This window comes from Nymphaea colorata, chromosome 9, assembly GCF_008831285.2.
Source record: "Nymphaea colorata isolate Beijing-Zhang1983 chromosome 9, ASM883128v2, whole genome shotgun sequence".
Lineage (NCBI taxonomy): Eukaryota > Viridiplantae > Streptophyta > Magnoliopsida > Nymphaeales > Nymphaeaceae > Nymphaea > Nymphaea colorata.
In genome coordinates, this window is record NC_045146.1 from 22,602,014 (window position 1) to 22,614,157 (window position 12,144).

General features: G+C 39.6%; 1 protein-coding gene across 1 annotated transcript; it reads right to left on the bottom strand.

Moving 5' to 3' along the window:
- Window positions 1–11: 11 nt before the first annotated feature.
- LOC116260559 (ubiquitin domain-containing protein DSK2a-like) lies at window positions 12–10,214 on the bottom strand. Its single transcript, XM_031639004.2, has 7 exons — window positions 9,686–10,214; window positions 1,936–2,703; window positions 1,577–1,788; window positions 1,377–1,490; window positions 1,246–1,304; window positions 647–771; window positions 12–560 (listed from the first exon to the last, which is right to left on the bottom strand). Exons 1-7 carry the CDS (start codon window positions 9,927–9,929, stop codon window positions 415–417), a joined length of 1,668 nt encoding a protein of 555 aa, XP_031494864.1. The 5' UTR covers window positions 9,930–10,214; the 3' UTR covers window positions 12–414.
- Between the last annotated feature and the right edge of the window lie 1,930 nt (window positions 10,215–12,144).

Here is a 12,144-nt window from a genome sequence, read left to right on the forward strand (position 1 = left end):
GGGAGAGCAGCTGACCACAAACCACTCAAAATAAATCATCATCTCCATGACAAAATAATATTCACCACAAAACATGTGCTGGCTTACAATTTTATCTATACCCATAGTTCCATAACCCGACCCCAACGGCTTGCCAGTCATTGTATTTACAGCATATGTTATCTTCAAGTGCTCAGGCAGAGCAAAGGGCCGCTAACAAATCACAGCTACATCATATGGTTCAACAGCTCTATAGTGATGTACTTATTTTCATATGCGAAAAAAAAGAAATCCAGATGCGCAAGTTTGGGGGTCTTCAAGGTATATTTTTTAACCAGCAGGTATAGATGGATCGATCGATGAGGAACTGACTAAATCGTACAGGAGGCAAAAGAGACGAACTAATAACTCAAACGCCACCATATTGTGAACTTACTAACCAAGATTCCCAAGAAGGCGCTCAACAGCTGCACTGACATTTCCACGGGTTGCAGTCAGTGCACGAATATTCTCCTGGGTGTCAAAGAAGCCCATCTCTTGCAGTTGAGACAGTTGGGCTGCGTAAAGCTCTTCCGGCGGGACTGTAATGAAGAAACAATAACCTTTCAGAGGGGAGAGATGGAAGGAGCGGGAAGGGAAAGAGAGGGAGGGAGAGGAGGCATCAAACCATTAGATGTGTTGGGAACGTTTAGGCTGCCTCCCCCAAGGCCACCAAACATGCTCATTAGCAAATCCAGGTTGAGATTATTGGGAGTGCCAGTGCCACCTGCACCACCACCAGTTCCTTGTTCCCTGAAAAGTAAGCAGGCATATTGCCCAATGAAATAAATGATGCTTTTGGTTGTGCAAGAATTTTGATTGAAAAGGATATAGTGGCTGCTAGACTTTAACAGCGTGAAACAGGAAGAGGAGATTACTTTGGCTGTTTTAACTTTTAAGAGTCAACCTATCAAACAAAAAACCTCATAGAGCTTTGTGCAATCAGTAAAAAGTCTTTCCTATGAGTGCCTTAAATTAACTGAGCTGTTTAACTAGGGACAAAACAGCAGCCTACTAATTGTGGATCAGAAAAGAAAAAAAAATGGGGATCACAAAAGAAATAAAGCAGAATCAAGATGTTCTTTCTTCTGAATAGGCAACATAGGTGATCTCTAACTGATTAAAAATCGAAAGAAGTTAGCTTGTGGTAGTTGGTCACAGTATCCTATTATTCTCCACAGTGAATTTCAACAATGATAAGTAAAGGGCAAACTTCAAGCCACTTACTGATTTGTCTGTTGGCGGTTGAGCTGGGACAAAAGGGCTTGCTGAAATGACATGAATTGCTGCATAGAATTCGAAAGTTCATAAATACTAGGGTCCCAAAAAAAAGTTACAAACCAAAGCACATGAAATACCTGCAATGTCTCGGGGGAAGTAAGTTGGCGAAGGAACTCTGGATTCTGCATCATCTCTCTGAACTGGGAATTCGAGTCCAACATATTTCGGAGCTGGGGATTAAGACCAAGAATCTAGAGCACAACATGGAAAAGGTCACCTAAATAATGTAGCCATTCTGAGACTTCAAATGTATCAATAACAGAAACTCATGTTTTACTTGGTTCATATACTGAGGGTTAGAGAGAAGGCTTTGCATCATCTGGGAAACAGCAGGGTTTTGCATCATTTGATTCAAGAGTGAGGAATCAGGGAGTCCACCAAGCATCCGATCAAGTTCTGGTAAACCCATCCCCCCTGCTCCAGCAGCCCTGGCATCCACTGTCGACCCAGTCCTTGGAGCTGGATTGTTGGCCGGGGCACCTCCAGCGGCTGCAATTGTTTAAAATGGGACAAAAGATCAAAAAGATGTACGTCCCATGAGACACACGCATCATGCGAGCACAAACACATTATACAAATTACACATACACAAAGAAAGAAAGATAGAAAGAAATACATGTAAAGCATAAAACTTACGTGCATTGCTCCAAGGGTTAGGGAGTGGATTGGTGTTTGGAGCAGGAGATCCAGCCGTAGTTTCTGACTCAGTCGTAGAAGCATTCAAGGACCGATCTCTTGCCTGGTTTGCTCCTTGGTTCCCCAGAAGAGCAGCAAAAGGGTTTGACCCAATATCATTTCCACCATCTGCAGCCATTGTAGTTGCATTCAAGAATGGCTCCTGAACAGTTTCATACATGCGCCTCAGCATATTAAAACCTTCAGGAGAAGATTCAATGTTGCTCATGGCCCTGTCTGTGTTCCGCATCATCTCACGCATCAATTCAGGATTACGTGCAGCTTCCAGGGTTTGGCGAAGAGTGCTAGGATCATTGAGTATATGAGCAAGATCTGGATTCCTGTCTATTATTTCCCGCATTTGGGGGTTGCTCATAATTAAGTTACGCATTAAATCAGGATTATTCATAAGGTTCTGCACAACAGGCATGTTCATTATTTCCCTCATCATGTTAGGGTTCTGAGTCAGCTGCTGCTGCACTTGTTCAAACTCCGGCAGCCCACTTCCAAATAAACCAGATGCTCCATTTCCACCAGGATTATTGGCACCAAGTCCTGGGAACAGCAAGCCCCCAAGGCCCAAACCTCCACTGTCAATAGGAGCAGGTGGCCTTGCTGGACCTTGTGTGCTGTTATTAGTAACAGTGGTATTGGTAGTGCTATTCGTATTAGCTGCTGGGGCCGCTGCAAAGCCACGAACCAGGTGAACTGTGTGATCAGCATGCAACCCTACCAACAACCAAAGAAACTTCAGGACAAGATATCAAATGAAATACAAGAGGGAAATGCAACCCCAAAAAAATTCTACATCCATGCAGCTCCTTTAGAAGTTGATTGCATGTAGCAAAATATATAGACATAAGTAGCACACATGGTTCACATTTTACAAATTCAACGAAGAACATTAAATCATATACTTTGCAAACCAAATCACTGCAAGCATCATCGAGGAAGACTCTTCAGATCGCCCCTGGCAAAGCAACAACTATATCATGCAACAGACTGTCTTCCAGTCAAATAAAGAGTCAGCAATGATATCGAATGAACCTCCCCTACTATAAGAAAGTTCCATAAAGGGGGCGTTTGTTACGCTGGAAAAACACTGTAGCTCCGGAAAAAAAATTCAAATTTTTAAAATTTTTCTCATTCCATCAAACGTGGATAAATTTTTTTGACCGTTGGAGGTGATTCAGGAAATATATTTCCGGAAAAATATTTCCAGCCAGACGGGTGGAAAAATTTTTTCGGAAATTTTTTTTTTACCATTGGAGGAAGAATGGACAGGGAGGAAGAAGAAGGGAAGAAGGGAAGGAGGGAGGAAGAAGAAGGGAAGGAGGGAGGAGGAAGAAGAAGGGAAGGAGGGAGGAGGAAGAAGAAGGGAAGGGGAGGGAGGAGGAAGAAGAAGGGAAGGGGAGGGAGGAGGAAGAAGAAGGGAAGAAGGGAGGAAGAAGAAGGGAAGGAGGGAGGAGGAGGGAGGAAAGAAGAAGGGAAGGAGGGAGGAGGAAGAAGAAGGGAAGGAGGGAGGAGGACGAAGAAGGGAAGGAGGGAGGAGGACGAAGAAGGGAAGAAGGGAGGAGGAGGGAGGAAAGAAGAAGGGAAGGAGGGAGGAGGAAGAAGGGAAGAAGGGAAGGAGGGAGGAGGAAGGAAGGAGGGAGGAAAGGAGGGAGGAGGAGAGAGGAAAGAAGAAGGGAAGGAGGGAGGAGGAGGGAGGAAAGAAGAAGGGAAGGAGGGAGGAGGAAGCAACAGAGAGTTTACCCTCTGCCGGCGGCGTCCGCTGCTCACAATCGGAGAAAGAGAGGGGCGGAAGCCCCTCTAATCGTGGCTGATGGGAAAGGAAGGAGAAAGGGCAGGCCTGCCGCCCACCCTTTTTTCCCTCTCCATCTACGCCCTCGTCGCCATCATCGGTGATGGCCCTCTTCCTCCTTCTTCCTCCCTTCCCTTCCCTCACCCTTTTCCTCCTCCTCCTTCTTCCTCCTCCCTTCCCTTCCCTCACCCTTTTCCTCCTCCTCCTTCTTCCTCCTCCTCCCTTCCCTTCTTCCTCCTTCTTCTTCCCACGCTCCCTTCTTCTTCCTCCCTCCTTCCCTTCCTTCTCCTCCCTCCCTTCCCTTCCCTTCCCTTCTTCCTCCTCCTCCCTTCCCTTCCCTTCCCTTCCCTTCTTCCTCCTCCTCCCTTCCCTTCCCTTCCCTTCCCTTCCCTTCCCTTCTTCCTCCTCCTCCCTTCCCTTCTTCCTTCTTGGCTCCCTTTTCCTGCTCCCTCCTTCCCTTCTTCCTAGTTCTTCCTCACCATTTCTACCAAACAAAGGAATTTTTTTTCCAGAAAAATATTTCCTCTATAACAAACAGAAGCTGGTTTTGGAAAAACGGAAAAATATTTCTGGAAATTTTTTTTTGGAAATTTTTTTTAAGAAACTGGCCATCAAACGCCCCCTAAAGGATTGCAAAGACCACCTAATTGTATCAGAAGAAGGCCTCCTTTTATACTGCACTAGTAATGGGCCAAAGCAGCAGGAAAAATCAACTGCAGACTCCCATCACTGAAATAAGATGGGAGAATACGCGAACGGATATTGGGAGAAGTGGAAAAACAGGGGAAAATGCAAAAAATAGTATCTATGTTCCAAGATGACCAAAAAACGGAAAGAAAGAGTCTCTTGCAGACATAGTCACAACAGTCAATCTCAGCCATATTTATAACAAGCCAAAGTTTTCCAATATTAAGGGACCACATAATATGTGTCTTAGCCAAATGTTGGCACTCAAAAAAGCTAACAAATGTAAAAATAACAGAAATAAACTAAAAGGAAATCAAACAATTAACAATTTTTAAAAGTATAAATAGGCCGCTGCAGAATTATTTGCAAATAAAAATATAGAAAAAAGCAAGCACATAAAATCAAGGGAAAATATAAACTCATAAGAAGTCCCAAATTTTCCCAAGATTCCTTAGAGATTTTTCTGATATTATCAGAATCTTTCACAATTCTAACATGCATATATTTCTAATAATTTCAAAATACCTGCCACATTTTCCCGCTAAAACAATTTGCTAGTTTCTCGCTTTGATAGCACAACATTTACAAAGTACCAAATATATGTGTGACTCGCCGATAACATACAACTAAATGAACAGAAGGGGTGATTATAGTATAGAGCACCATAGAAATAGTGATACATTTACAAGTGATACAGAGATAAATCAATTACTGCTTACAGAAAGGAAGAGAGTTTTGTAGTAAAATACTGTGTATTTGAAGCTTGGTAACCATCACAAGACAGCTCAAGATCAAACGACTATAAAAAAACAGAAATTGCACATGACCAGAGTATATAGTGCAGAAAAATCCAGAACCAGTTAGCATTTAAGAGGCTTGGTGTCATGCCCACATGCAACATAGTACTCGCACTATCCCAACTATTCAGATTTCAAGATTTCAACCCAAGGAAATAAGGTCAACGACAATAATTTAACAAACCTGCCTATGCCCACACTAGCCTCGGGCTCCTGATTTAGCGGATCCCAACCCACTCCCTAGCAGCTTCAGTTCCACCCTCAAAAAGGTTAGGAACCAAGACAATATATTACTTAGTTAACATTATAATAAGTCCCATAAGATTCTTTACAATCTTAGATACACGATTAAACTTTTAAGGTATTACAACCCACCTCCTTAAGGCACACACATCTATGCATGTGAGACCCTAGGTCTGGGTGCTAAGCACGCTCTGATATCACTGTAGTAACTCTGCACATTCCCACACTAAGCTTGGGCTCCTAATTTGGCGGATCTTAGCCCACCCCTTAATAGTTTTGGTTCCTACCCCAAAAAGGATAGGAACCTAGACCATCTCTCACTTAGCTAACGTCCTAATAAGTCTCTTAAAATTAATCACAATCTTAGGTACAAGACTAAACTATCAAGGTATTAAGGATAATGAATGTAAATCAAAGGACATCAATTACAAAATCTATGATAAGACTAATATGAAGGTTATGGATGCGTATTTGAAGGTTCAAAACTAGACACACACATATAGAAAGATCTATGAATCAAAGTGGTTACCACAAAGGATAAAAGCCATGGATATCAATACTAAGAAGAGCATTACAAACAAAGAACAGCAAAGGGACAAAAACAAAAGCGCTTTAACTAAGCAAAATTATAGTTGAAAAGCATACTACATCAATGATCCACAACACACTTTTACAACCACCTGCTGAGATGCACTTCTCCCGTTTTCTCAAGTCTGAATGAAACCTACTTGGTAATCAAGTTTTTTTTTCTTATTGTACATTTTCATTAGCATGATCATTTCTGTATCATTTAAAATTCTCCCTTATCACACCTAAGCATCCATTCATGTCCATATACTAGTGTGACATCAAAATTTGACAATTTCCTAGTTTATAACTTTTCATCTGACATCAAATTTTGATGCATTCCTAGTTTATAATTTTTGATGACTAAGAGTCTACGACATCATTCATGAAATATAGAACACAAAAGGAACAGGAAGAAGACAGATGAGTTGCTAAGTCTGGTGATGTTCAATTCCCAAAATGGAATCTTTTCGGCCTCCTTTATCTCCCCATGTGTTTAATAGCAGAGTGGTTGCCCAAGTAACATCTTAAGAGGACGGTAATATGAGGTCTTCAATATTTCAAACTCTAGTTCTACCTCAAATGACAAATCACAAATTTAAAAGATAAAAGGAAAAGAAATACAATTCTGGAGATAAAAAAAACATTTTTCTTGAGCTGCATAGAATCATAGATAATCCAACCGATGGAAGAACAGTGCCACCATCCCTGTCACGCCTGCACCCCTTCTTTACTACAAATGATTGTCAAGAACACAACTGGAATTTTTGGTCTTGGTTATATCTTGACAAGGCAAAATCTTCAGATGTGAAAAATTTTAAATAAATTTGAGGACACAAAAGATTTATAGAAACAGGAAAAAAAGGTACAGAGGGTTATTTATCAAACAAATGAACAGAAATATGATTAAAAAATTTTATTTTTCTAAAACATTGGCTTTTAGATCCATGTTTTTTTTACTTCTACATGAGATTTTGACAACAACATCATAAGATCCTACAACTTCAATCCCTCAAACAATTTTACTTTCAAAAAAATTTTTTTCCTATGCCATGCATTAAAACTAGAACAACTGGAATATTTTCAACATACTGTTGATATATGCAGTCATGATCCAAAATCACTCTTGGTTGTAGGCAAGTGAGTGTTCTGGAACTGTTGTAAAGCAGAAGAACCATACACTTAGTGCATGCAATTGGGGAGATAAATTCCATAAACAACAATAAAGGTAAATCATTGAAGGCTTTGAGCCCACATTTAAAAGAAGCATCAAGCAGATTAAAGCATGAACTTTTTGACTAAGACCTAGTAAGATAAATGACTTGAGATTCAAGAATAGCCCAGAAGCAGGAAATGAAAGTCAAGCTCAACCAAAGAAAACAAGAACTTTTTTCCTTATCATTGACCAGATTTATACAAGGTTCCCATCCATGGCTTAGAAATACATACAAAGAGCCCAAAATGATCCTTTTATTCCCTTACCCACTGCTGCAAACTGACTACAGACTACTTGTCAGTCTCCCTTGAATACAGTTTGAGAAAACCAAAAGGTCAAATACATCTGTCAAGGTAGTTTGATCATATCCATCCACGAAAATAACTTTCCTTCTGTAAATTCATATTCCCCCCTTGGTCCTTGACAAAGAAATCTTTATGCATTGAGAATATGTCAAAGCGCAGAAGAAAAAGGATGTTTAACTTATCTATGATCTAAGTTGTCAAAATTTAATATCAGACAGGTGATTGACGACCCGAAGAAGATTAATTGGGGCTAGCTAGACCAAGACAGTCCAAGCCAATTGATTATAAATAAATAAATACAATTATTTATAAGGAAATAAATATGAAACATATATATCTATGCAAAGTGTGCACATATATTTACAGGTCAGGGATTAGTCAGCTGAGTATCTGACTAATCTACTAGTCGCTGGTCTGCAAAAACGGCCCACATAGCCAACTCAAGACACTAGTTTGGGTTTTGACAACAAAGTCTATGATTGTACCGATCCTCTATCACTGACATCTGACAACATGATGCAATTAGAAACGATTGAAAAAGGCAATTTTACTTATTACATCTCTCTCCTCCCTTTCAAACTGGACATGTACAAAGCATGTAAGACCCGCAGGTTATCTACCCAGCTTCAAGGGAACTCTTGATGATCTAGCATCAATTTTCATGGTATCGATCAGGTTGTATAGAAGCAGAATGAATCCCTAAAAATATTTTTCTTGTTTACAAATGGCTTAGAGAAGAAACTTAAACATCCCTTTTAAACTTTAACACTTGCAAACCTACAGTGCTTGCAAGGCCCAAAGGCGACCAAATGGGAAAAGCATAGAGTTTATATTGACTGAAAAATTCAGAGGCGTTGGACTTAATTTTTTAAACTTTAAAGGAAGTATTTATCAATGTTGTCAAACATAGTATCAGCACCCTGTCAATTGCTTACCTATGTAGTGCATCGGCCAATTTTTATCTTATAATTGGCCTGTATCGCTTTACTTTCAAATTTTATGAATTTTAAAAATAACATATAGTATTTTAATTAACAAATAAAACACTATATCTGTCTCACTGATAAGATACACATTAGCCGATATGATATTGATAACTTGGGTAGTTTTAAGATGCCATATATGCGCACACACACAAACACACAAAGAGAGAGAAAGAAAAAAAGTTTCTGAAAAGAAATCCAAAAACTTGAAATCACCATGCTAAATCTAATACGTCAAAACAACTTTAGATTCATGAATAACAGCATAGGTACGCTAAACAAGGAACATAAGCATGACTCCAGATTTTGACCATTAGAGAGATCCAATTTAGCATTTAGATCCATGGTTAATTGAAGTATTGAACCAACCAGAATAAGATTACATATTTAAGGGTGATGCTCTCCATTCCCTAGCTCTGTTTTTACCTATGCCACAAGCTGCCGAAAGACTCGTCAATGCAAACAAAATCAGAAGCCAATCAACATAGTGCCAACACAACACTCGATGTGGAACACACAAGAGTTCCCATTTGATCAGTCAATTACGATTTCGAAAAAAAGAGAGAGATAGAAGCAACCAAATTGAAGGAAATAAAAGCAAACGTAACAGAATCAATGGAAATTCAAGGAACTCGTAACCAATTGAGAAACAATGTACAGAGTCAGAAACAACAATTTGCGAGCCCACGTGAATTACTAAAGTAGGCTAAGCAATTTAAAAGAAGCCACTCCAAGATTTAGAGCAACATTGCGGAAGATAGACGACAAGAAGAGCGACGGAGAAACAGTTGATCTCGATACAAACGTAACTACCTCGAAAAAAAAAAATACCAATTAAAATTCCTGAGGAATGTGTGACTAAGAGAAAACATCATAATTCTGTAAATTTGGCCATGTTCTCCTATTATACGTCATGCAAAAAATACCTCGTGCATTCACCAGCACCAAAAATCAATTCCAGAAGGTCGCACGTTGGGCAAAAAAACGAGGAAAAAAAAATGAACGGCGATAACAAAACTATTTTTCAACAAAATTAACCATTCTAAAGTCCGTCTACCAAACCCTAAGAAAGAGAAACCCGAAACCCCTCCAAGAGATGCAGGGAGTACCATAGCTCTCCAGCGTCTGATCATCCTTGAGGATCCGCCCCTTGTAGATGAGACGCTGCTGATCAGCCGGGATCTCGCAACTCTTGGCCACGACCGACTTGAAAGCGGCGACCGAGGATCCCAAATCGGCGCGTACCGTGAACTTGGAGCCGTTGGAGCACCGGATATTCACGGGGATGCCTTCCTCCTCGCCGGAGCCGCTCACGAGCTCGGTCTGTTCGCCGGAATCTCCGTCGCCCCCCATCACTGCGGAAGAACCAAAGCCCGATCCTAACCCTAGACCGAACGGAGCCTTGCTCTGCACCTTATGTGCCCGCTGCTAGGGTGGGTCGCCTTCGACCTCTGATGGCCGAAGGGCAAAACCGGTATTTCCAGAAAAGTGAAGCGCCTATTAGATCGAAAGCCCTCGCCTCAGAGAGGAGGAGGAGGACAGGAGGGGAGAGGACGGAGGAGAGGAGGAAAGACAACCAGAGGGAGGAGAGAGAAAAGCGGAAGAGAGAGAAAGAAGAGGAAGCCCCTTTTAATATTTCACTCTCCCTCTGTGAGAGCAAAATTACAGAAATTAAAAGCAGGAAATTGCCGACGGATCGGGTTTATTTGATCACCGACCCGAAGTCCGACCAGCACAATCGGGTCAAATCAAATGGGAGAAAAGGAAAAAGACCATTCATCGTTTTGGATCTGGTGTGCAGTTCCGGAAACGAAATCTGACAATGATCTGCCTCATTTGCACGTGAAATTCGGGTCCTATGCCATTTCATTCCGGATTTATCTAAAAAACGTAGTGGTCCATGGGAGCGAACGGTTCAGATCCAGAGTTGGTCTACCAAATCCAGAATTTTCATGCATTTTGCTAATAATGTCTGGAAGCCTAGAGACAAACATGAAAGAGGTTCGGTTCGGTTTTCGACTCGGCATAGCATAATTGGGTGACAGGACGGTTCACTTGAAAATATTCATTGTCATGAAACTCTGTTTTGAATCGTAAAAGGTTTCGATGCATGCATATTATCGGCTCTGTTTTGAATCGTAAAAGGTTTCGATGCATGCATATTATCGGCACATTGAGGACTCTATCTCGTTGTTGGAAGAGGTGAAAAAAATTACAAAAAAAAAAAAAAAAAAAAAAAAACTGCTTCGGATCAAGTTCTACCCATATATGTGGTTGGATCTATGTTGTCGGATTCATAACGGTTCTGGATCAAATCAAAAACAAATTCGATCCAGTTCGCCTAAAGACTTGGCTTAGATGGAGTGATGTTCTCCCCCTTAGGCGTTGTACGTATTATTTTTTAAACCAATATGGAGCAGACAGTGGTTTGTTTTTTTTTTTTTTTTTTCTTACATACTTTTCACACGGGCAATTTTTTTTTGTTAATTAAATTTTAAAACGCGTTTTCAGCAAGTGATAACAAAAGCAATTTTGTTGATGAAAAGTAAATGCTCAACCTTGACATGTTTATTTATTGAATGAAATTAAACAATAAAACATTAAAGCCTTTTACCTTGTAATTAGAGACATAAATTTATGATTTGTATGATAAAACTGTAACACCTTCTGTCTTCATTTTGATTATCATGAGTATTATCTTTATGGTATGGTGCGGCACCAAGTTGATGATGCACCGTAGTCACGCTCAAGCAAGGATCTTGGATGCCAATGAAATACTTTTTGAAGCTTCATGGCCTGTCTTTGAAACCATAATTGCTTCCCTCAAGTAAAAATAATAAAAGATAAGAGAAAAAAAATCCTTTGCTTGTAAATTAAAGTGTTGTGCATTCACCACTTATAGTTTAAAGAAACAATGCCTATAGAAATTAAACTGACCATCAAACTTTCACTTACCTACTAGTTCTAAGAACTATGTTACAGTCATCCAAAAAAAATTTTGGTTGTAAACTATATATAGTTTATATCATAATCACAAATAACTTTTTAGAGTTTTAAACGGCAAGGTTTTAACAGGATAAACTTAAAAAAAAAAGTTAAAAAATTAAAAAAACTAAAAATGAAGAAAAAATAAAATAAATGAGAAACTAATAACACAAACATCAAAAGTATATTTACAATAAATAAAAAAAAACTGTTTGGCACTAAAAAAAGTGGAAATTTTGTTTTTAAAGTTTTTTTAAAAAACACTTTTTTAAGTTTTAAACGGTAATTTAATTTATTATGTTTTTTTTTACTCGTTTTTTGATATAAAAAAAAGCAATGAAAAAGGCAATCGGGTCTATTGACTTTTTTTTTTCTTTTTTTCGGTGACAACACTAGAAAATGAGGCGTTTGCGAAGATCACGTGGACACCCACGGTGACATTTCATGGTTTCTATTAAAAGTCAACATTTGCCCAGGGGCCCATTACATTATTATTGCTAAGTGATTCTAAAAAAGAAAGATCAAAATGACACAACAATAAAAAGCACACCAACTTTTTGATATAAACAAAAATCAAGAGCAG

Coding starts and splice junctions, on each gene's coding strand:
- LOC116260559 (XM_031639004.2), bottom strand. CDS start 9,929: ATGGGGGGCGACGGAGATTCCGGCGAACAGACCGAGCTCGTGAGCGGC. Junction 1,491..1,576: donor ACCCTCAGTATATGAACCAA/GTAAAACATGAG, acceptor GTTGTGCTCTAG/ATTCTTGGTCTTAATCCCCA. Junction 1,305..1,376: donor CTTCCCCCGAGACATTGCAG/GTATTTCATGTG, acceptor AATTCTATGCAG/CAATTCATGTCATTTCAGCA.